The 23,109-nt window shown below is 43.6% G+C and overlaps 1 protein-coding gene across 3 annotated transcripts in view; it reads right to left on the reverse strand.

Annotated features, from left to right (window-relative positions):
* LOC306664740 (proton-coupled amino acid transporter 1) overlaps positions 1–23,109 on the reverse strand; it is a 45,117-nt gene that overhangs the window by 21,563 nt on the left and 445 nt on the right. For 2 of the 3 annotated variants that reach the window (XM_079145787.1, XM_079145789.1), the window contains exons 2-8: positions 22,601–22,734; positions 14,475–14,619; positions 9,057–9,147; positions 8,219–8,307; positions 7,717–7,812; positions 5,400–5,484; positions 4,787–5,005 (exon numbers count right to left, since the gene is read on the reverse strand). In XM_079145787.1, the coding sequence (XP_079001913.1) occupies positions 4,787–5,005; positions 5,400–5,484; positions 7,717–7,812; positions 8,219–8,307; positions 9,057–9,147; positions 14,475–14,619; positions 22,601–22,691 (816 nt within the window). In that variant the 5' untranslated portion in view covers positions 22,692–22,734. The remainder of the gene's footprint in view (positions 1–4,786; positions 5,006–5,399; positions 5,485–7,716; positions 7,813–8,218; positions 8,308–9,056; positions 9,148–14,474; positions 14,620–22,600; positions 22,735–23,109) is intronic. The other variant, XM_079145788.1, reaches the window with a different exon arrangement.

Raw genomic sequence — 23,109 nt, forward strand, 5'->3', positions numbered from 1 at the left:
AGCTGGGAAAACCCTACTTGCTTTGGGAGAAGACTAGTCCAACGTACCATAAGATACTGAAATGTTGGGGCTTGCATAAAAAGAGTCACATTCTTTCTCGGGGAATTCCATCCCCAGAATTGTAATGCAAGAAAAGAAAATCAAAAAATGAAAACAGTTGAGCAAAGCTACTTAGCAAAGTAAGTGCAAACAACCACTTTAAATAAACCCAACTGATCAGTTAAGTAATGACCCATGTACCAACTGTATCACAGATTATACACTACTTAAAAAGTAAAAATTTAGATGACTAAGTAGTGTATGAAAACTACCATGCAGTAATAGTGAGAACTATTATTTAAAATCTGTATAGTCACTATGACGTGACTATAAAAACACCCCATAGGGATAAATCTGGAAGGGAAGGTGGTCAATTTTTAGACTAGTCCTTTTCCTTTTTTCTGTTTTAAAATTGTCAATGAAAATATGAAAGGTACAAGATGAGAGTGTTGAAAATCACTGGGGAACAGACAGCAAAAAGAACAATAAAAAACAGGCAAGTTTTTAAAAAAAGACAATTATTAACTACAGGCCTAATGTTCCCAGTAAGGAGGTATGGTCCCAGAGTCCTATTTGGCTCACCCCGGACCAGCTACTGGTATCAGACCATGTCAAAGTGGGGGTCAGGGGGCTCAGAAGTTGCTGCACTTATAGATTTGGGCTTTTAAACCAAGTGCATACATTGCTTAGATTAAAATACAAACTGACTTTTAAAAACTGCCTCTTACCATATGCTATGGTTTAAACGTGGTTTGTACCCTCCAAAGCTCACTTCAAACACTGTGGCAGTGTTGGAAGGTGGGGTCTTTAAAAGGTGCTGAGGTCATTAAGAGGGATTGATGCCTTTCTTGTGAAAGTGGGTCAATATTTGAGGGAATAAGTATATTCTTGCTGTCAACAGACTGAATCAGTTATGATGAGAGCGGTTGTCGTAAAGTGAGGCTGCCCCTCCGTATGGAGGTTTGTCATCTGTCTTTCTGACACACTAGGAAATGGCATGAGGTCCCCACCATTATCCAAACAGTCTAAGGCACCATCCCCTTGGACTTCCCAAGGCTCTCTAGAACCATGAGCTAAATAAACATCTATTCTTTATAAATTATCTATCTTGGGTATTCTGGGATAGCAACAGAAAACAGACTATGACACAGCATTTTTCAATTGATTAAACTATTGTGTTAGTCAGCTTTCTGTCACTGTGGCAAAATATCTGAGGAAATCAACTTATAAGGACGAAAAGTTTCTTTTGGCTTATACTTTCAGAGAATTCATTCCATGGTTCTATTGGTTCTGTTGTTTTGGGCCTGTGGTAAGGCAGAACATCAGAGCAGGGAGCACATGGTAGAGCAAAACTGCTCATGTCATGGCAGTTCAGAAGGGGGAAAGAGAGAAGGAGAAAGGGGGTGGGGAAGAGCTGGAGTTCCAATATCCTTTCCTCCAGGGCCATGTCTCAAATGACCTAACTTTCCCACTAGGCCCCACATCTTAAAGGTTCTTCCACCTTCCAATAGTGCCACAGATTGGTGACCAAGCTTTTAACACATGGGCCTTTGCAGGACAATAATCCAAACCTTCTCAACTACATAGATATTTACATGCAACAGGATAGCAGCAAGTACACCAAAGAGGGTCTATTACTAATCTGTGGCAGGTTTCTCTCTGAAAGATTTCAAAACAATAATACCCTAGTCTCTGGGGACAGGGGGTGAAAATGACAAAGAAAAAGAAATACTATTTCCTGCTAAGAAGTCAGTCAGACTTCCATTCAGAAGTGTTTTTGTACCTAGAATGAAGATAGACTAATAGGTATTTTTTACTCTATAATGAAACGAGAGCGAAATTTCCCTGTAATTATTTCTGAGTCACAAATAAAACTTAAGTTCCTTGAAGTAGGTGCTATCTGTTGATTAGTACTGTTCAGGTTCATAATCAGACCAGACTGAGGTGTCAGAAAGGGAATCTCACAGATCATGACTGGAGATATGGTTCCCATGAGACCAACAAAAGGAACTGTCCTACTCTACACACTTAATGATTGTTACTGACTTACACCCCAAACAAGTAAATGGAACAAGTTTCATTTACCAAGAAACATGCAAATTAAAATCAGCTCATTATTAACATGTCTCAATTCAACAGTACTATCAATTACAATAATCAAAGTTTTTTGAGAAACTGCTTTACAATGTACATACAGACTCAAAGATGTACTCCAATATTGGAATCACAATAACTGTGCAAAAATATGTCACAGAATGAAGGCTATGCAGTGATAACGCATTCACTGGGAGTCTCCCTCTGAGCAAGGCCTGGACTCAGCACTGTGCCACTCATCCTTCCCCTTCATCTTCATGGGGAAGGCAGAGAATCCTGCTTAGGTGGAGGACCTTGGACTGTTTCCTGTGGTGCACGTGCATGAGGATCAAGAGTAGCAGAGTCACGCACATGTTTGGCATTAAGGGAAAAATTTAGGAACATCAGAGAGTAGGGGAATCCTCGTGGCAAATACAAAATGCCAAACAGCAGTCAAAGCAACCAAAAGGATGCAGAGGGAGCACCAATAGCTGTGAGCCACCTGGAAATAGTGCTGTCACCACACTGTGGACAACAGCTATGCCGCCACACAGCCAAACCACTGCTGTCCCCTGTGAATCAGGGTGAGGGCACTACTTGATCAGGCACTCTGTGGGCTGAGCAGACACAGACTCAGAATTACTCTTAAGAAACTGGCAGGGCTGCCTCACATCAATGTGCAGATTGTACTAGATGCAGACAAGGCTCAGAGTGGACATCAGCAGTCAGCAGGAACTAAGATGTTACAGGGATCCAAATTCTCACTCAGCCCTCTGATCACGGCGACCACCAGCGTGTAACTACCTGCAATGGTTCAATGCAGCGTGTGCCTGTCTATGAGAGATGGCCTCACTCACTTCACCTTTAGCTCTCACTGGAGTAGCCTATGTACACTCAAGAGAGAGCTAATTACTTAGTGAAATTACGTGTTTATTTACCCTTCCTCTGATCATGGAAATGGTCAATCACAATTTCAACATAAAAGATAGGATTAGAACTATTTACGTTTCAAAAAACTGTTCCACAGAGGAGACAATATTTACCAACCATCTGATTTACAATAAGGAAAACTAGCACAAGCTCACTGACCACAATGTCAATCTAATTTATCATGTCATTTCCTCAGCACAGGACATCCTGCTTTTCAAGGCCTACTGGTTTCCTAGAAACCACATTAGTAGGTGACTGGGTCAGTGAAAATGAGGCGATACTCATCTGTCAGACTGACAAGAACTAGAAATGTTGACATGTCCAGGGTCAGCTGGGGTAGGGGCAAAGTGGGCCCTTGTATGCCATGGGAGCATGGAGGGGAATCTATATGAAATCAGTCCACAACTTTTGGAAGAAGCAACTTGGCAATATAAAAATTCAAAAGTGTACGCTTCTTGGGCATGATGGTGCACACCTGTGATCCCAGTAACTTGGAGGATGAGGCAGGAGAACAGCAAGTTCAAGGCCAGCCTGGATAACTTAGAAAAGCCCTGTTTCCAAATAAAAAAAAATGAAAAGTGCTGGGATGTAGTTCAGTGATAGAGCACCCCTGAGTTCAATTCCCCAGTATCACAAGGGGAAAAAAAATGCATATTTCTCATTAATTGCACCTCTTGATCAATATCTTATAATATGATTCATTATGCCCACAAAAGTGAATGTTCACTGTCATAATACTGAAATAAGACTATAAGATATGAATGACCTGATGGTTCACCTATGGGAGACTGGCTAAGTAAACTGTGGCCATCTTACTCTGTGATAAGAGGCAGCAATGAAAAACAATGAAGTAGAGCCAGCTGAATCAGCTGGAGATCTGTAGATGAACACTACCAATAATTTTTAAAAATTTGTTTTAAAAGATGAAAACAAACCTAATTTTTGTTTTTCACATTTCCTACAAGCTAATATAGTATGTAAATGCATTCACAGGTTCTAGAACAAGACAGACCCCTCACACGGGGCGGGGAGGGGCATCCGAGAGGAGACTCAGGTGGAAATTAATTTTAAATATCTTAAGTTAAGCTTTATTCATCTGCTTTTCCTCTTTTCCTTTACTTGAATCTTGGCAAAATGCATTTTCTTTTCCGCAAACTGCCATGGTGTTTAAAGACATGTTTTTCTACATGTGATCCTCTCCCCATCTATGTTTCAGTGTTCTCCAAACAACCCCACAGATCTGTCCCCCTGGATAAGCAAGTGGCATAAACACTATTGGATTTATAATTTTGAAAAATAAATATAAAACAGGGGATGGTAGAGAATTATTTTATCTAAGTACAGATTAGAAAAATTGATTTGTATTTGATCTTAATATGTTTTCACTATTTTCCAATCGTGCATAATGATCATGAACAATCTAATTGGAAAAAGTCCAAACTAGAGATTTCCCTGGGGGTGATTGTGCCCCCAGGATGTTTGGCAATATGTAAAAACACTTTTGGTTGTCAAGCTGGGGGAGTAGTTGCCGTTCACATTTTCAGGGTAGAGACCAGGGATGCTGCTAAATATCCTACAATGCACAGGAAAATCCCACAGTAGAAATCTCTCTGGCCCAAAATGTCACTAGTGTTGAAGTTAAAAACTTCAAAATGTACTTCACATAAGTGTCATGTAACTATTAGGTTCTACATACTGGTTTTGTTCAGTCCTCTAAGAGGGTAGGGAGGGCCTGGGCTCACACCTGAACAATGAACTGGTAGATCATGACCAGGCTGACCAGCATGCTGAGGTTGGCCAATAGGGAGAAGATGGACAGGACGCGGAGGTTCCTGATAAAGACCAGCAGCACCAGGAAGGGCAGGAAGGTGAGCATGTAGAGTCTGGAGTCCATGGTGGGCGTCAGAATCACAGTCTCATTGTCATGGCAGTTGTTGGTGGTCCCATTGGCGGCTTCTATCACCTTGAAGAGGGGAAGAAAGAAAAACGAAAAGGCCTCCAACCACAAAGCTAGTGACTGACCTGCTGGAAGAGGCTCCTGACTAAAAGCTCAGAGTGAACTAGGCCTTAGAGGCACCTGCAGACGGTGAGCTCTCCATGGAGGTCTTCATGGTTACTGTTTTTAGTAACCCAACTCTCTGAGCTGGGTGTGATCACATCTTACCTAAGACACAAGAACGGACAAGACATCTTGAGGTTTCTCTACATCTTAGGTCTTCAGATGAGAATCAAACAAAAGGCACTGTACATAAAGTGTTAAAACCCTAACTCGTCTGCGAACCAAAATTGGCTTGGAAACAATCCTAAACAGAAATTTCACTCATCTCTTTCATACCCTCTTTTTACCAGAACCCTACCTGTTTAAAGTTGTCAGCAAGAAACACAAAATAGACACAGCAGAATCCCAGCTGAGTGACAATCAGGAAGAAGTCCACAATGTGCCTGGAGATGGGACGGAGGGAATACAAAGGTCATTATAATACAAATGCAAGACCCCAAGAGAGACAAATGTTTTAATTAGTGTTTTATTCTAAGTCATCACAGACCCATCCCAGCAGGTGACAAGGACAAGCATGTCTGTCTATAGTTTTTGAGATGAGAAGACATTATCTGTGCTGTTTCTGAGATCCCTTACTGGTTTTTCTAGGATGCTGCCTAAGGTCAGAGAATCAACAGGGCACAGCAGGAAATGACAGTCAGAACACCAAGATCTGGAAGCAACACTTTATTGGTGGTGCCACGCCCCAGAGGGATAATTCCCAAAGTCTCAGCCTGAAGCACAGCAGAGCTTTTACTTTTATACATAAACAAGTTTTGGGTATATCAAGGCAAGAAAATTGATGCAATTCTGTTGGAGGGTGTATTCTACATTCCTTATTTGGGTACAAGCTTGTCAACAGCCTAGGGACTCAGCTCATATAGCTTAGGGACTTTTACTGCACTAAGTCTAAAGGGAGATTGTTCCGATCCTGCTACATTGTTTCCTGCTTCTGCTACTTCAGTTATCTATTATAGATACCTCTTAGCTGCTGCAGGCCTCTATGGTTAAATGTCAGTAAGAGGCCTGCTGTGGGTCAGCCTGCAAAACCACAGCCTGTCAGCTCTTAAACTGCTTAAGCTCCCATTTTGTTCTACCACACAGACCCCAAGACCCCTGCCCAGCCCCTTGGCCTCCTCTGTACCCTCCTGCCAGCCTACTCCACCTCACATGGGGAGCCCTTGACATAAAAGGCCAGGAAGTGGAGCCCTTCATAATGTTCCCCTAAAATTTGAACTCAAGAGCCAATCTAGTCTCATATAAACATGCAGAAATAAATGTACTCAGTTTGCTGGTTGAAGAACTATTGTACGAGTATTTACTGTATGGTCCGTTTGTACAAAAAATGTTTAAAAAACATGTTTGTTTATACATAGAAAATTCTCAAAGGATATCCAATGCACCTGTGACCTGTGTTTATTTCTGTTTTTCATTTTATGTCCTCTTATCTTGTCTTAAAAATGCTTTCCCTGTGAACACAGATTTTATTAGAAGGAAGGCGGGTGTGGAGATGAGGGAGGGAAGCAGGAAGGAGTGAGGGAAGGAGGACGACAGGAACAACTGATACCAGCCCAGGGTGCTCGCTTGGCAACCTGGCTTCTCCCGGGCAACAGAAAATGATTTTGCCAAAAGAACAACATAATCTGTGTCACGGGATGAAGCTGACTGTGAATCAAAGTTTCTACTATGACCCCCAAAAGGAACTTTTCTAGAGAACATAGGTTTAAGGTGGTTCAATTAAGAAAAACAAAAAAACAGGATTCAGCCCTTGATGGTATCAATTCCCATAGATAAAGGAAACAAAAAGTAGAGTATAACCTGGCAGGTATCTGAAAAGTAACCTAAGGGGACATTTTCTTTCTTTTTATTTTTTAAATTTTTTTTTTAGATGTTGATAGACCTTTATTTTATTTTTTTATTTATATTTGGTGCTGAGAATCGAACCCAGTGCCTCACACGTGCTCGGCAAGTGCTCTACCACTGAGCCACAATCCCAGTTCCGCTAAGGGGACATTTTTAAACACCCTCCACCTCCTCACAAACCTCACTCCCACCTTGTTCCTTCTTTCACTAATCATGGGTGCCTCTCTTCTGGCACAGCCAGGCAAGAGAACCTTTAAGGTTCCTTCCATTCTAAGCACTGGGCCGCCTCTCCACCTGATTATGCTCTCTTCCTCTCAGTTTACACCATTACTGGTCTCCTGTCTTGTTCTTGGGTTATTTCTCCCTGTACAGACCACGAGTCCCTTGAGGGTGGAGATCATATCATTTACCCCAGGGAATCTCCCCTCCCAGTCAAGAACTGTTTTGGGCCACTTGGAGTGCTTCAGATGTACTTGTTGAACAAGTGAGTGAAGGGAGTATGGTCAGCACGTGGACAGCAGGCCATGCCACACTGTCAAAGTCAAACGGCCTTCAGAGATCTTTCATGCCAGGCCTCCCGTATTATGGATGAGGAAATGGAGGCCTGGAGAAGAGAGGGAGGGTTCCCACCGCCCAAGGGCACAGAGCATACCAACTGCAGAGACACCCTAACCACGCTCTCCACCCCAGACACCATCCCCACATGGTACCTCGCCATCTGAAGGCCTCCACGCTGTGGGGCCACAGCTGAAAGGGAACAGGACACCAGTTACCTTCCCCAGTGAGCGTGGTTCCGGAGCCAGGAGCTGGAGCTGGATTCTAGTCCGTACATCACAGTGTCCCCATAGTCCACAAAGGGTTTGTTCAGTCTGGGAGAGGGGAGGGACAGAGGAAGGGCAGAGCAAGGGGTTAGTCAGTGATGGCGGCGGCACACATGGAGCGCTGAGACCTGGGCCTGTGCCCCACCTGGCACCCTAACGGCAGCACTGTGAGTCCGAGTGTAACACTTTGAAGGACCAGAAGTGTGAAGTCTAGGGGACAGTTAATCTAGCTATAATTCACAACCACTGGCGAATTAGGATGTGGCCTCTGTCCATAAGTAAACCTAACAAATGACCAAGAGCAGAAAAAGAACACAAAAATAAGCAGGGAAAGGTAACCCTGCTGTAGTAATAACCTTCACAGTCGGCCAGTGTGACGATCTGAGCATTATCTGCATAAGTGCCCACTTTCGGGACAGAGATCCACAAACGCTGTGTGGCTCAGAGGACTCACCTGCGGCAGAAGTGATGAGCACACTTCACCAGGATACCCATGCAGTGCACGGCCACAATGCCTATCACCAGCAGACTGAGGGGACCCATCTGGGGACAGGGGTTGCAAGCAAAAGAGGAGAGAAAAACAGAATTAGGACTTTCAAACAATGAAAATGCTGCGAAGGCACTTTCCGGGGACAGAACTTCTAACCCAAGTATGAGAAATGTGATCACGGAGATCAGCTCTGTGAGGAGGGCACTATCCAAACCTTAGCATGTCTTCCAGAGAGCTGACCTCCTGAACAAGGATGACCCCAGATAAATCTGTTTCAGGACTGTTGCAAACCAGCAGAACAAAGTTCCTGCGACTCCGTGGGAAGAAGAGATGGTCCAAGGGACATGGGGGGAGGGTACATTATCATTAGCATAACGCCACCTCCAGACAGACAGCACTTAGCTGAACATCTCTGAAACCAGAATGACTTTGGGTGGGCAATCTAAAGGAGGTGAGAAGATGTATGATTCTCAGCATTAGCCGCTTAGTGATGGGGCGGGCCCAGGAAATCTGCAGAAAATGGACAGATATCTGTCACTAATATGCACAGGATTAGGGTTAGGGTCACTAATAGTGCATATTATTAATAGAAACAATCTTAACTACATCTCCTCCACCACAAAGCAAGCTCTGATTAACTCCCTGATATAATCTAAGAGCCAAGAACAGTGCCTGGCGCACAAAAGGCCCTCAACAGCTGAATGAATATCTGAATACTGATTTTCCCAGCTGGATTTAAAACAACAACAAAATATTTCCTCAGTTTGTCACGATCCTTTCTTTCACAGGTGCAGACCCTTACCAAGATGCCTGCATTTTTCACTGCCAAAGGCAGTCCCAGGAGTCCTGTGCCAATGTTGCCTTTTAACAGGTGGATCAAGGTCTGGAACCATCTGAAGAGGGAAGAAGGTAGACAGGGGAATGTTAAGCATAACAACGGCTAATGCTTGGCAAACACTTAGCACTGCTCCACATGCCTACATGCATGATCTCCTTTGACTTCCACAACAACCCTGAGGATTTATTTTATGGATGAGGAAGCAACTTGCTCAAGGGCGTGAACTTAGTAAAGAGCTGAGCTGGAATTCCAGCCCAGGCCGTCTGACCCCAGAGTACACTCTCTTACCACTGCTATAAGCCTCCCATGACTTTGGCCCTTCAGAGAACCCCTTCTCTCTCAGGCCAGAGGGACGATGGGCTCTCTCTAGGCATGCTGTCAAGTCCTAGTGTATTTGAGTCTTGTCCTAACCACTGAACTGACCACTGTAAGGACTCCTGAAAGGGCAACAAAGGATGACAAGACATAATGATGACAGACAGACAAGAGTGCAGAAGAACAGAGGAAATAAAGATCGAAGCCCAAACCGTCTAACAGAAAGCTTTCTGAAATGTACAGAGTTAAAGTCATATGACACCATAACAGGCCAGAAAGGCCCAACGTACTTTGTATAAAAAGTTTAAAAAGGAAAAAAGGTCGATTGCCATAGCATCCTAGGATTGGAGGAGTCCTCCTCAGAGAGTCACCTAGTTAATCTTTCTGCTTTAAAGGCCGGTTTCTCTTCTATTTGTACAGACTGTGTCACCCCACAGGCTTTTTCGATCGAAAAGCCTCCTGCCTTTCCTCGCTCATTTTTCACTCAACAAATACCATCTACCACGCATAAAAAAACTGTATTAACTGAAGTGGTGCCAATCAGGTATCAATCAGGTGTCAATCAGATATGGATCTTAGGCTCCAGAAATTAGTAACGTCTCAAAGGATATAGGGGACACATTCGTAACCATGCAAGGTGGAAAGATTCATGTCTTAAAGAAAGGGCAGGAAGAGAATCCATGGAGAAGGCAGGTAAGGCTTGGTGGAGTGGAGAGATCTGAATTAAGCCCAGCAGGACAGGCAGGAGGTGTACGTGGGCCCCTAGGGAAGAAGAGGCCATGGGCAGAGGGCCTACAAACAAGACCCTGGAGAGAAATGTGGAGTATGTGTATGGAACAGTTCACCTCAGTGGCTGCTAGGGTCCAGCTGAGGGCAAGAGTGGGCATGGAATTGCCCCTTTTTCTCTAGAGAAAGGGGGACTCATCAGGGACAGACAAAAGAGAAGTATTCTGGTCTTGGCATTTTTAACCTTTGTTACCTTTAGGAAATAGGACAGGAAAATGGTCAAATGAAGTATATCGCTTTGCCCTAAATCACTCAGGATTTGGTCCTTGATACTGCTGGGAAATTCTTCTGCACAAATAACCTAAATCATTCAAAACTGATGCTTAACAAATGATGTTTCAAATCTGAAATTCAGTAGAGACTGAAAGCAAATAACACTTATTACTCATAAAGGCCATTTATAAGACCCATCTATACCCTTTGGAAAGCAATCCTACTTTAACCTTTTTCCTTTGACATCGGGAAGAAATTTATTGATCGTCCTGCTCTCCTTAATATTTTCAGGAAGGATCAAGGAACTTGACTGAGAGGAGGTGGAGTGCTCTCCTGGCCTCACCAAGGTAACAGCTTAAGGGCTGCAAGGGTCCAGCTGCATTATCAGCAGCCAGGAGATAATGGGCCTATTAAATTTCTATCTTGGCAATGTTTAATCCACTAAAGTACAAAGGTAAATGTTGTACCAAACCCATCTGCCTACCAGAGGCCTCCCCAAAATGCCCCTGGGCTGGGAGACCAAGTCCCTCCGGCCCTAGCTCTGCCATCACCTCTGCCTGGCAATTCCCTTCCCTTCCCTGGGCTGTTTTCTCATCTGTAAAGTGAGGAAACTGAACTAGGAAAGATGGTCTCGATGGTTCCTTTGGCTGGGATTTCAGGCTAGTGATCACAAATACTCTGTTCCATAGGTGACTCCAAGTCGAGGTTACCCAGTACTGTATGAACATCAGAAAATCAACTCCAGGGGGTGCAGAGTTTCAGCTACAAGGGTGGATTATCTTTGTGAAGGGGGAAGGGAGAAACCTTGCAAATCTCTGAGGTTCCATTTATGCTCCGTCAGTAGTTCTTAACACTTTTGGTCTCAGGACTTCTTTATTCTCTGATAAACAGCTTTTCTTATGTGGATTATATCTGTTAATTCATATCACATTAAAGTTAAAACAAAAATTTTAAATATTTAATTAAAATATATATAAGTTCATTAAATGTGAATAATAGATTTTTTAAATAAAAAATTAGCACCATTTGCCAAAGAAGAAAAATGTAAAAAGAATATTTTTTTTAAATCTCTTTAATGTAACTTAACTGAAAACAGCTGGATTTATCTATTTCTACATTCAATTTATTCTGATACACTTTGGTTGATGTGTATAAAGAAAAGTTGTTCTCTCTAGATATGTAGTAGGAAAAGGAAGGAGTATTTTAATAGCCTCTTCAATTAATCTTTCTTTTCATACTATTCCAAAATGAAACATCGGACAGTTTCTAAGAAAATTACAATATGGAATGTGCATTCAAATTCATTGGTGATCGTGCTCTTGATGGATCTTATACCCATGCACAATTTGCTGGTTTCCTGAGTTATGCAGATCTTCCAAACATTAGCACATTTCTTTATATAACATCATGAAATCGCACTGACTAACATGACCACTGACTAATATCACCACTGATATAATCAGGGGAGATTATACATAGAGAGGAGCTGTGAAACTTACAGTGTTAGACATAAGGTTTTTGTTGGGCTTTGTTTATTTCCCTAAATTTGCTTGAAAGCTCAAATTTTACTGAAGGCAACAAATGCCATTGATTATTCTTTTGCAGTTGATGGGTTCATTTCTTTCATTTTCAAGAAAATGCCAAATACTCAAATCCAAATAACCTACAGTTAGTTAGTTGTTCTTTCTAGTAAAAATGATGTTCTATGGGAAAAAAAAAAAAAAAAAAGAACAGCTAGCTCAGTTGACAAGGCCAACCCTCACTCCAAGGCTTTGCCCCAAGGCAAGTGTCATCCTTCAGAATGCAGAAGTGGTCCCTGTGCACCTCCCATCTTGTCATATAGGGACTTGTCACATAGGGTTACCATTTAATAAAATTGATGATCTGACTTTTCATCAGTGATGCTCTTAAGTGAAACTGACTTTTCCTGCTACATGTGGCAGTGAAAACTACAACTACAACTAGTAGGGCCTGCAGCCACTGACTCAATCTGTGCCATAGTGCCGTGTGGTTTCACCTGCCATGGCTTCAGCATCATCAGTGCAAATGTCAACACAGTGAAGAGGCAAACAACAGCTCAGGAACATTAGCAAAAGCTGGAAGGGAACACACAGTTCTGTCCCTTTAGACTTCTTGAAACGGTCTTGGAAACCCTAAAAGATCTGCTGACCACACCTGTCAAATGCTTCTCCAGACATCCAGAAAAAGCCGGTTTGGGTGAGCTGGTTCCTAGCCTGCCAGACTGGGGAAGAAGCAGAGGGTGTGATCAATGGCTGTTACTACTGCTCAACAGGGTAGTCAGAAGAAAAATGTGCCCAAGAGCTGGTCAACTGAGGCTGCTGTCAAAGAGTCAACAGCTTGTTAATATCAATTGATAGGAAAGAGTCTCACCAAACACTTCATCATGGAAAAGTCTGGGGGTTTTCACATGTACCCCCCAATTAGGAAGGTTTAATGAGCTATTAACTTCTAGAAGAGTCAGGTGTGTGCATGAATATGTGCAGTAGGCTAAGAAGTATTTCCATGTACTTTGTTCCTTAGCAAATTAGATAACAGGGTAGGGCAAGGCACAAACAGAAATGGAACCTAGCTCAAAAACTTGTCCCTAACTCTTCCTAAGTACTGGAGATACAGTTGGGTTAACAAGATTCCCCAAATCAACCTATAAAACATATCTGGCTTATTTCCTACATAAACGCTTATGTGGATCCTGTGCTCCAGACTGGCGGTACTCAACCCTTCAAGTCCCAGAGGAACACTTTCCCTGCACCAAATGCAATGGGACAGTGAAACCTGCCATCACCTTCAGATGGACTTTCCTGATCACCTACCTTGTACCATAATATCAGGGTAGGATGGGAACCTCAGAACCAAGTACACTCTGGAAAACGTCTGGATACAAGCCTGAGGAAGGTATTTTCTGATTTGCTCAATTTCCAACAAACAAGGGAAAGTAATTTTGGATTCACTACTAATTATTACCCAATGTGGAAAAAAAAAAAAAAAAGAGAGAGAGAGATTCAGAATCACTAGCAGGCATGCATTAACCTCCATGTGCCCAGAACATATAAGCTCCTATTCTGGAGTTGCTGGTTGGTTAGTTTTGAGTTTCAGAGACTTCTCTATAAAAGTGAAAAGCAAGGCCCCACAGGGCACGTACTGCATAGACAAGTTGAAGCCTGAGAACAAGAAGGAACAAAAGCTGGAAGGGAACACAGAGAGAGAGAAGCTTGGCAGAGGTATTTCACAATAACGAGTGTGACCCACTGGCTGCACGCGGAGCTCCTGTCTGTGGGACGCCAGTGGGGGATAAGGTTAGAGGAAAAGAGGAAGGGTGATCCTTGCTGCTGCCAGCTGTGCTCCAAGCAATCTTTCAATCAGCTAAAAACGCGAGCACGTGAGGAGTTGACAAAAGCATGTCGGCTGAGAAAGAAGCTGCCATGGGGCACAAATCTTTGTGAGCAGAAACCAGATAGTGGTGGTGAGGAGCAGGTCATGTGGACAGACCATATCCTCTAGGTTCATGCCAGTTCACAAGCAAAAGTGCCCTGCCCAGGAGCGGGTGCAGGCAGAGGGAGCCACCTCAGCAAGGGGCTCTAAGACATGCTTCCTTAGTCTACTCAGGCAGTCATGGAGGCAGCATAACCAACTGCAGGACACAGAGGATCCCACAAGTAAGTCACACCCAGCCCACAAGGAAGGCTGAGTGCTCGGCTTGAGGAGAAATGGAAGGCTGCAGAGGATGAGGTGCGGGGATTCTGAGGAAGGTCAGAGGTCCACGGAGGCGGGGTGGGGGAGTGGGGTAGCTGGGAAACTCAATAGAGCTGAAAAGTCTCCTCTGAATTTTCTAACTGAAGTGATGAGTGCCACCCAGCCAGTTTAGCTTCAGAGTGAGTTCCTCCATTTTTTCTTACATCTAGGGAAACTGAGGCCCAAAGGGGGTCAAACTCAGGCCAGATGAGCAGTAGGTTTCAGGAGGGAATTGACAAAAAAGGGGGAAAAGAAATCGCTCTAGTGGAGATTAAGGAATCTGAAACCTGCCCTGGAGGGAGGACAACAGCGACTTACGTTGTGCTGCCGCTTTCCCCAAAACGCTGGTAGGAGCCAGGGGAGAAGTTGCTCAGGCCGTCCGACGGGCTCTCCTCGGGGCTCACGTCAGTGGAGCTGTAGTCATGGTAGTCTTCGTTCCGAAGTCTCTGGGTGGACATGGTAGCTGGGGGGACAGGGTCAGCGTTAAGACCTCCAGCAGTTGGAGACGGAAGCTCCAAGTCTGGGGTGGGGTCTGGGGCAGAAGTGGTCATTGTCACAGCTGCTCACAGTGACAGCTGCTCTGTGGATTAAGTGCAAGGAGAGTGCCTGGTACCAAGGGAATGCAAAGGTGCAAAGTGCACAGGGACAGGCCGAGCTCACTCGGCTCCTGCTCAGGACCTCCCCAGCTGCTGCTGGACTCATAAACTTCTAGATCATCCCAGTGCACTTGAACCCAGCGGAGGTGAGGCAGTGCTTGGAAGGGGTGGGAGATGATGCTGGCAAGCACCGCCAGGAGCCTGCCCTGTCCCTTCACTCAGGATTAACTGCCCTTTCCTCTGAGGACTTCAAACATAGTTAGATTATGTATCTTTCCCAAGAGCGAGCCCTCAGAGGACAGGAATCTGGGCATCTCTTGTTTTATTCTCTTTTCCCTTTACCAGTATTAGAGGATTTTGGTGCAGTCAAGAAATCCCCTCAGGATCATCTAGTTCTGCTCAGGCTCTCCTAGAGGTCCCAGAGCCACTGAAGCAGATCTCCGTTTTTCCACCATGACCTCAGCCTATCCTCTACTCTGGAGGTTAATTGGTGAGTCTCATCCCTTCAATAGGGCTCTCTTTTTGCCACCAATGTGAGTACTGAGCAATAGCAGCTGAAAGCAGCTCAGAGGAAGACCAAGAGTGTGAGAGAGCAGGAGACCTTGACCTTAGTTTCAACATCTCCCTTCCACAATCCTTTACTGGGCTCAGAAAATGATACCACAAAGTATGGTGCCTTTGCTTCTGAGCGCTTTAAGACAGACCGGAAGTCCTCAGTCAGCAACGTCTCTGACTTTGTCCTGTCCTGCCTGCTTCCCTGAAGCAATCATAGGAAGCAGAACTCCTCTTCCCCAAGGTGAGTCCTAAATGCCTGAAGCCCTCTCTTGCAAAGTGGTGACAAAACCCAGAAAGCCCACTCTGTCCCTTCTCCCTTCTCCTCTGAAGATTTTCAACCCAGAGGATCCATCCATGGATGGAAGGAATTCTATGTAGGGAGGCCAAGAATAATCTGAACAGACTGGCTTTGCTGGGTTTCCCCCTTAGTCCATTTCCATTACCTCAGCACCTTTTGGCTAAGCTCATTTCTCCACAGTTGTCCATGCGTCACCATTTTTGTGCTTAAGTTTCCCCTAGGTCCTTGAGCCTTCATTTCTGAAGACTGTGGTGTCACATAAAACTTTGATTAAATCAATGTTCTGATCTTCCTGTTAAACTGTCTTATTACAGGAGAGTCGGCCACGACCTTTATGATGGGGAGGGAAGAGTTCACGCCTTCTCCACTCCTACACCTTCTTCACATTCATAGGTTTGCTCATGTTTAAAAGATGGTGAGAGAAGAAACCTTTCCTGTGTGTGCTGGTAGGGCAGTGGGGATGGAGTCTGCTGGCGGGGACTCTCCATAATGCTATTCCAGAAAGGAGAAGAGCAAGAGCTTCTCTGGGATTCACAACAGGGATGCCAACTGGGAGTTGAGGAAGTCTCCAGAATTCTAGAGACTGTCACTAAAAGAGCCTCGACAGGTTGCCCCAACCCCTCATTTGACAAAGAATTAGTCCCCTGAAGATGAGGGAGTGACAACTAGGAAATAGCAAAGCAGAAAACATATCTTCTGATGCCCTGCCTGAATCTGGAAATGTCTACTGAATATGGTACCCACTGTGAGGGAGTAGACAAAGAAAAAGAGCCAACTTCCTACCCTTCAAGAATCTGCAATCAAGTATGAAAAAGAAAGGTGCATTAACATGAAAAATTACAAGTAAAACTCCTTCGCCACTTGGCAGACTAGCCCCACTCCGCACCTGCAAGGTTCTTGTTCTGTGTGACGAGACACCATGCTGAGTCTGACATGTTCTCTCAGAAACCTGGTGAGGAGGCAGAATCTCCAGCAGCTGTCTTGCCATTCACCCCAGCACCAACCCCACCTTCCACAGGACAGCTCTGCAGGGAACAACCACGTCCAGTCCCTGAGGACTCTTGAAAACTGGCCCCAACCCCTGGGCACCAGAGTGATGCAGGAGAGGTCTCATTTTCTCCCACCAATCCTAATGGGGAAAAGACCCCACACAATCTTAAAAGGAAAACGCTTGACAGAAGACAGGAAAAGAGTTGTTGTCGTCCATTTTCTGTTGCTGTAACAAAAATATCTGAGTCTGGGTAATTTATAAACAAAAGAGTTCACAGTTCTGAAAGTCCAAGAGTTCAGGTGAAGGCCTCTGGTTGCTTTATGCATGGTGGAAAAATGGAAAACCAGCGGGCACATAAGGTCACACAGAGATAAAGACCAAGGAGCAAACCAGAGTCAAGTCAAATCCCAGGGAAGATCCTGCTCAGCTCCACTGCCAGAGTCTCTTTGCTAAGGAAGGGGAGGAATCTCTGAGGAATCTTTAACACAAGAAGTTGAAAACCTCTTATTATGCCGGCCAAAGCTAGTAAGTTAGCTCATATATCAGGAGGCCTGGGTTCTAAGCCTGCCTCTCTCACCAGTTTGCTTTGCAATTTTTCAACAATTTTCTTTGTCTAGGATGTTAGTCTCCAAATGCAAAAGCAGGGTGGGAGTGCAGGCTAAAAGATCTCTTTTCTTCTCCCCATTTCTAAAATTACAGATACCAATGAATGCATTTATGCAAAAACAGATAATTGCTAGTCCCTTCCAACATACCAAAAGCATCTGAGGAACAGAACCTTTTAAGTAAATCCTTTACAATACTGAGGGCAAAGGGACAGACCACAGGGAGTGCGAAGTTCCCCAATCTCTCCTAACCAACCAAGAAACCACTCTATGTGTCCTTAGTACAAATGCTCAATTTATTTCAAACACTGTAAAGAGTCTTCTTTCTGTCTTACACAAAAACTGAAGCTAGCCGGGCATAGTGGCACATGCCTGTAAACCCAGTGGCTTGGGAGGCTAAGGCAAGAGGACTGCAAGTTCAAAGCCAGCCTCAGAAAACTTAGTGAGGCCCTAAGTAACTAGCAAAACCCTGTCTCAAAATAAGAAATTTTAAAAAAGGGCTGACTCAGTGGTTAAGTTCCCCTAGATTCAATCGCTGGTACTAAAACAGAAAGAAAGAAAGAAAAAAACCCTGAAGCTACCTACAGTAGAATATTGTTTAGAAAGCTCAAGAAGAAGCTGAAACCTAAAGATCTAAAGTCCAAAAAACAATTGCAGGATGTGGGAAATGTGACTTAGCTACTACATACATATTGAGAAAAGAAAAAAATGCTATTTATGGACTTTGGTTAATGATAAGCTCAAAAGAAGTCAATAATATAATAACAGATGCCAAATAAGCAAATAACAATTCTAGGTTGCATTAGGAAGGGAAAGAACCAAGCAACTGACAGCACCAGTTAGTTCTGCATGCACCACATCCTGCTCCAGGCTGTACACTATGAAGGGGATAATGACAAACTATGGTTCATCCAAGGGTCAAGGCCTGGGGCAAGAGGGGGCTGGAAACCAACTGATAAAGAAAAAGTTGGAAGCACCAAGAAGGTGAACGTTAGAAGGCACAAAGACGGTTAAACAGACTTGATTGGTTCTTTTCTTTTTGTACCAGAGATTGAGCCCAAAGGTGCTTAAACACTGAGTCACTCCCCAGCCCCACCCCCCCCCTTTTTTTTTTTAAGTTTTGAGACAAGGTTTCATTAAGTTACTCAAGGCCCCGCTAAGTTGCTGAGGCTGGCTTTGAACTTGTGATCTTCCTGCCTCAGTTTCCCAAACTGCTGGGATTACAGGCATGTGCCACTGCACCCGGCTTGATTGGTTCTTTGAGGCCTCAAAGATCTGCGCTAGATTCAACAGGTAGAAAATGAAGAATGGCAGATCTTTGGCTAGATGTAAGGAAAAAACTTCTAGCAAAGAGAGTTGTCCAAATGAAGAGATGGAGGGAAAGCAATTTCCTATCTCTGGAATAATCAAAGCTGTTACATAGGCTGTCAAGCATCAGAGAGAGTGGTGGTAGCCACCCCTTCTATGGCTCCTTCTGTTCTCTTGCTGTGACCACTGAACGTGGCCTCCACGGCCACCCTGCCCCTGGGCTCCCTTGATGAAGGCTGGTATGCAAGTCTCTTGCAGTAATTGCCAGTTCCTGCCCTCTGGAAGATTTTAATAGGACCTGTTAACTGTCCAAACGAGGCTTGTAATATGTGAAAGTTGAAGAAGAGCCTGTCTTTCAGGTTATTGAGTACAATGAACAGAGTTTATATATTATGTGTGGTCCATTAACACAAAGTCAAAACCTCTGTAAGAGATCTAGGCCCCCAAAAAGAAAACTTTTAAGAAAAGTACATTCAATCCAAATCACACTGAAATAGCAACTACTTGTATAACCTCAACAGACTTTCTTCTTTTTCCCTATACGAACTTCTTTTAGTTGATTCAATAAATAAGACTTACCCTTTAAGGACTGTATAGAGGGAAAAGAGGGGTGGGAAGGGTGGGGGGAAGGGGAAAAAAACAGAATGAATCAAACATTACCCTATGTAAATTTATGATTACACAAATGGTATGCCTTTACACCATGTACAAACAGAGAAACAACATGTATCCCATTTGTTTACAATAAAAAAAATAAAAATTAAAAAATTTTTTTAAAATGTGCTGTTTTTAGTGTAGCACTAAACATGAGCAGTTGGAATCACTTTGTACAACTGGATGAAGCATGGAAAGTGTATTTGCAAATAGAATTTTTGTAAGAAGAAAAAGCATTCAATTTTCTAGAGGTGAGAATTTTTAAGAAGAATTTTTAGTGATTTTTTTTTTTTTTTTTTTTTTTTTTTTTTTTTGGTACCAGGGATCGAACCCAGGGGTGCTTAATCACTGAGTCTCATCTTCAGCCCTTTTAAAAACTATTTTACTTAGAAACTGGGTCTCGCTGAGTTGCTTAGGGCCTCACTAAGATGCTGAGGCTGACTTTGAACTTGTGATCCTCCTGCCTTGGCCTTCCAAACTGCTGGGGTTACAGGTACCACCACATCTGGCTTGTAGTGAATTTTAAGGTAAAGACAAAAGTCTTTTTTGTTTCTTTAATTCAAAGACTGTTTCCATTTTAAAATGGTACATATATCAGGATGCAGGAGAATACAACCTAGCCATCAAAGTGTCCTGTATTATCCAATTCAGTAGCCACTAGTCATAAGTGGCTATTAAGCACTTGAAATACAGTTGGTCAAAACTTAAATGTGTAGACACAGGATTTTAGTAATTTGGTACAAAAATTATGAAATATTTCATGAACTCATAATTTTGTACTGATTATATGCTACAATAATAGAAGTAGTTAAACACGTTAAAATTAAAAAAAAAACAAAAAAACAAAAAACAAAGATTTCTGGGCCACACCTGATTTCACCTGAGCATTTTATTTTTAATCCCAGGTGATCCTGGTTATAGGAAGATTTAAATAAAGCACTAAAAAAATTATGATCTTCTTATGATGGGTACACCTCAGGCCTCACCTCCTACCGGAGTTCACACACGGGTGATATCTGCAAAGTAAAAGTGCTGTCCATTATTTTGAAATGAGGACAAGTCTCATGCTGGGGCAGCCACAGGGCAGCTGCTGACCTCAGCAGGCACTGCTAAGTGGGTAAACATGCCCACTTTTTTTCTGTTATCACAAAGATTACTAAGTATTAGAACCATGCATGACTTCAAAACAGATCCTATTTCAGTTTTCCATTTAAGAGATGAGAAAACCAAGGCCTAGAGAGGTTACACCACATAGTCCCCAACTGGTCAAAGATTTGGATTAAAAGCCAGCAAAACAAAGTCCCCGGCCAATGTTCTTTCTACCACACCACACGTTATCCACCTTCTCTAAAATCTCCACAACAGAACTGTCCCTAAAAGCTGGAGCAGGGTTAAGTCTGCCAAGGCCATTGTGCATGATTTAAAAAAAAAAAAAGTACTATTTGGAGCCTGGGTGTGTGACTCTGAGCCAAATTACTCAAATTGCCTTGATTCTCTCATCTGAAAGATACTGTTAATATCATCTACATCACAAATTTGTTATAAAGGTACATAGATGTTATCTGGCACATAAGGGAGCCTTATAATGTTAGCATTTGTGATTATTACAGACATTCATGGATGTGAAACAAGAAAGTTCACTATAGAACCTCTGTGGTACTTTCTTCATTTAATACCCTGGAGAACTAAGTCAGATCCTGCTCTTGGTAAAAGAGATCTAAGTATCAAGTGGACCTCAGTAACCCACACAGATTTCTGATTTCACAGAAATGGGAAACACAGAGAAAGAAGTCTTTGATGCTCTGGCCCTGGGTGTCCGGGCTTCCAAGAGAAATGTGTTGGGGCTAGAAAAGGGGACAGCATCAAACACAGCATCATGTGGTGTCTATTCTGGTAAACTCTGAATGCCCCATCTACTGGAATACACACCCATTAAACAGTGACCAGTGTTTTGTGCTCAATACAGCAAGCCCTGGCCAAAGGAGGGAGGCACAGGATTCCCCCAGGCCCAGGTAGAAGGACATGGACTCAATGAGTCACCTCTGTGGGAAAAAGAAAAGCTGCTACAGGTATTAATGGTATTAATCAGTAATAACCTTCTAGAACAGATCATCAGCAGCAACCCAGCAAAAGTAGAAACAGAAGACCGTTCACTCAGCCCATGTATACAGTCTTGCTTTAGGTCAGGGGGAAAGAAGAAATGTATCATCGGCAATAACGCTTTATCTTCTGACTCTTAAGGAGAAATGAAGCATTTGAAGAATTGGGACCTGCACTGGAGTCAGTTTGGAGAAAACTTAAAAATACATCTAGGCCAACGCTCCACCCAACACAGTAATTTCATGTGCCAACAAACCCCTAGGTAATTGCTCAGTGACAATTACCTTCAGTGACAGGGAACGCCATACTGTGTTGCAATGCAGGAACTAATTCTTTGAAAGTTTTTATGCTCACCCAAAAACCTCTTCTTTAGGGCCCTTCCATCATCTGATCCTAACTGCAGATTCTGGAATACTACAACACAAATGGAATGCCTCTTCCTTACACAGCCTTCGGAATAGACACAGTCAGCTCTGAGCACTTGGGGCTGCCACAGAGATGAGGCTACCTGGCTTAAGAGAAAATAAGGACTCAAGAGCAGCCGATTATAAAGGACAAAAAATGGGGGACAGTAACTAGCTACTGTCACCAGAGCAGTCTCTGCTGCCACCCCTGGACAAACAACCTCAAACCCCAAATGAAGGAGGGAGACTCTTGTTTGTCAAGAAAACCTCTAAAGAAAACTGTTGTTGTACATACAAGTTAATTACTGTAAACAAGGCTCCAGACAAGAGTCAAAAGATGGTTCTCATCATGAACAAGACAATTAAAATCATTTTCAGCTATTAGCATTTAGCCTAGACAATACAGGAAAAGAAAGGAGAAGAATTTCATGGCAATGCAGAAATAAGTACGGGACAACTGCTGCCTGGACAACTGGATTAACTCTTGTTGAAAGGCTGATGCTTCAAGCATAGAGGGAAGAAAAAATATCTCTGAATAAAAAACAAACAGACCTAGATGCAAAGAATGTCAGAGCAGAAGGAGCCCTTAGGGATTAACTCTATCATTGTACAGACTGAGAAACCTAAACCCAGGAGAAATGGTAGTCACCGAAAGTGGCAGAGTAAGCGGCAGAGCTAAAGCAAAATATCCCGATTCTCCCATCTCAGTTCTTTCCAGTACCAGGTTCTGCTATCATATTTCATTAAGCCTCAAATAACAGCAAACATCCATTCAAATAGCATCTTCCCCCAATCTGACAAGTTACATAAAAAATAAAGCACAGGTCTTTCCATTCTTCAAGTTAATGCCAGGGATCTCTTCCGCCTCGGTTGAGACAAGTATCCTCCCAGGGACATAGTCCAATTCATATTTCATATTTTGATATGACTTACACGAAATTTGCAGGACGGTTAGAAACCAAGCCTCCACCGTGATGAGTTTGCAGAAAAACCGTGAACAAACGGAACCACGCCCAGAGCCCATCCAACCCCGGCGATGGAGAACGCGGAGCTAAACAAGCAGAGGACTGAAGGAGAAAGGAAGAGGAAAAGGTGCCTTTTCACACATCAAGTTTCCCGCAGGAGGCGGTGTAGTCAAAGTCAACAGCTGCTGGAGCTCGGGGACACTTGGATTCTAGTGGCAGATCGGGGACTAACTCACCGGGTGACCCTAGGCAAGCCCCCAGTCCTTCCTGGGGCTCGATTTCCCTACTGTCCGCGGAGCGGGGTGCACCAGACCCCTTTCCCGGGTCCTGCAGTTCTGGTACTGTGTGGCCCAAAGTCCCTTTACCAGCAAGTCCGGGACACAGCTCCTGCGGCGGGCGAGGGAGGGAGACTCGCCCCAGACAGCACGCCGCTGTGGGGAGCGTGGGCAGAGCCCGAAGCCCGAGATGGTCGTCTGA

The sequence above is a fragment of the Sciurus vulgaris genome (genome assembly GCF_902686455.1).
Source record: "Sciurus vulgaris genome assembly, chromosome: 6".
NCBI lineage: Eukaryota > Metazoa > Chordata > Mammalia > Rodentia > Sciuridae > Sciurus > Sciurus vulgaris.